The 1,952-nt window shown below is 67.4% G+C and overlaps 1 protein-coding gene across 1 annotated transcript in view; it reads left to right on the forward strand.

Annotated features, from left to right (window-relative positions):
• The window catches only part of LOC112956756 (filamin-A-like), a gene marked incomplete at its 5' end in the record, with an annotated part of 26,194 nt that overhangs the window by 11,599 nt on the left and 12,643 nt on the right, over positions 1–1,952 (forward strand). The window contains one exon of the mRNA XM_026050235.1: positions 291–406. Within this exon, the coding sequence (XP_025906020.1) occupies positions 291–406 (116 nt within the window). The remainder of the gene's footprint in view (positions 1–290; positions 407–1,952) is intronic.

A 1,952-nucleotide genomic window follows, 5' to 3' on the forward strand; every position in this document is an offset into this window, starting at 1 on the left:
GGTGACACACACCGTGCTCGGCGGGTGATGCGCGGCAGTGCTCGGCGGGTGACACACACCTGTGTTCAGCGGGTGACACACACCTGTGCTCGGCGGGTGACACACACCCGTGTTCAGCGGGTGACACACACCGTGCTCCGCGGGTGATGCGCGGCAGTGCTCGGCGGGTGACACACACCCCTGCTCGGCGGGTGACACACACCCCTGCTCGGCGGGTGCGGGCGCCGCTGCGGCGGTGCCCCCCCCGCTGCGTGCGCGCTCCCCGCCGGCAGCCCCGCTCCCTCCCGCAGGCGACTACGAGGTGTCGGTGAAGTTCAACGACGAGCACATCCCCGACAGCCCCTTCGTGGTGACGGCGACGGCGCCGTGTGACGACGCCCGCCGCCTGACTGTTTCTAGCCTTCAGGTGAGACACCGGGAGAAACCCCCCCCGCCCGGTGACGGCCCCCGGCAGGGCCACGGGCCGGCCACGCGCAGGGCCCGGCTGCGGGGCTCCGAGAGACATCGGGGGGCTCTAGGGGTGTCTAGGGGGCTACAGGGGGTCTAGGGGTGTCTGGGGGGGCTACAGGCCTCCTGGGGGTGTCTAGGGGGACTACAGGGGGTCTAGGGGTGTCTAGGGGGGCTACAGGGGGTCTAGGGGTGTCTCTAGGGGGCTACAGGCCTTCCAGGGGTGTCTATAGGAGCTACAGGCGGTTCTAGAGGGGCTACAGGCCTCCCAGGGGTCTGCAGGGTGGTTCTAGAGGTGTCTATAGGGGCTACAGAGAGTTCTAGGGGTGTCTAGGGGGGGCTACAGGCCTCCCGGGGGTGTCCAGGGGGACTACAGGAGGTTCTGGGGGGTCTTCAGGCAGGTTTTGGGGTGTCTGGGGGCTTCTAGGTGTCTTCAGAGAGGTGTCTAGGGGGGCTACAGGCCTCCCAGGGGTCTTGGGGGAGGATTAGGGATGTCCATGGGGGGCTACAGGCCTCCCAGGGGTCTTGGGGGAGGATTAGGACTGCCCATGGGGGGCTACAGGCCTCCCGGGGGTCTTTGGGGAGCATTAGGACTGCCCATGGGGGGCTACAGGCCTCCCGGGGGTCTTTGGGGAGCATTAGGACTGCCCATGGGGGGCTACCGGTCTCCCAGGGGTCTTCAGGCAGGTTTTGGGGGGTCTTCAGGCAGCGGTAGGGGTGTCTGGGGGCTTCTCGAGGGCTTTGGAGAGGTGTCCGGGGGGCTGCAGGTCCCCGGGGCAGCTTTAGGGGTGTCTGGGGGGTGTCTAGGGGGTCTGCAGGGCAGGAGGGTCCCCCAGCTCGGGGGTGCAGGGGGTCCCTGCGCTGGCCCTGGCGCCCGTGTGTCCCTGGGGGTCCCGGGGGGTCTTTCTCTCGTGTCTCTTTTAAAGGCTATTAACAGCCCTGCCCCCCCCGCCCCAGCGTGGGGGGGCCCCAGGGGCTGCGCGCGGCTTAACGGGAGGGAGCGGCCCCCCCAGCCCCCCCGGGGACGCCCAGGGCCCCCCGCTCCCCCCCGGTAAACGCGCCTGCCCCACAGGTAAGTGGGACACCGGGGGGAGGGGTCACCCCCAAATCGGTGTTCGGGGGGGTCCTCAAACCCTCAAAACTCTCTTGTCAGTAGGGACCCCCCCCAAAGCTGGGAGGTCAGGTAAACCCAAGGCGATGGTTTTGGGGGGGTCACCCCCTACAATGGTATTTTGGGGGGTCTGTTCCCCTCCCCAGCGAGTTGTTCTGAGGAGGGGGGAGATTTTCCCTTGGGGGGGGCAGTCTTAGGGTGTAGACCCCCCCGGGTTTGTTGGGGTGCAAATGCACCCCCTTTTGGGGGGGAGGGAGCATTTTGGGGTGCCAGTGCCCCCCCCGGCTGCAGTCACACTTAGGGGTGTTAACCCCCCCCCCCAGAGTGGCAATTTGGGGGGGGTGCTAATCTCCCTCAAATGTGACCCCACCCTGGTTAATTTGGGGGGGATTAA

Source organism: Nothoprocta perdicaria, unplaced genomic scaffold, assembly GCF_003342845.1.
Source record: "Nothoprocta perdicaria isolate Ctin4 unplaced genomic scaffold, notPer1 scaffold_661, whole genome shotgun sequence".
NCBI classification, from domain to species: domain Eukaryota; kingdom Metazoa; phylum Chordata; class Aves; order Tinamiformes; family Tinamidae; genus Nothoprocta; species Nothoprocta perdicaria.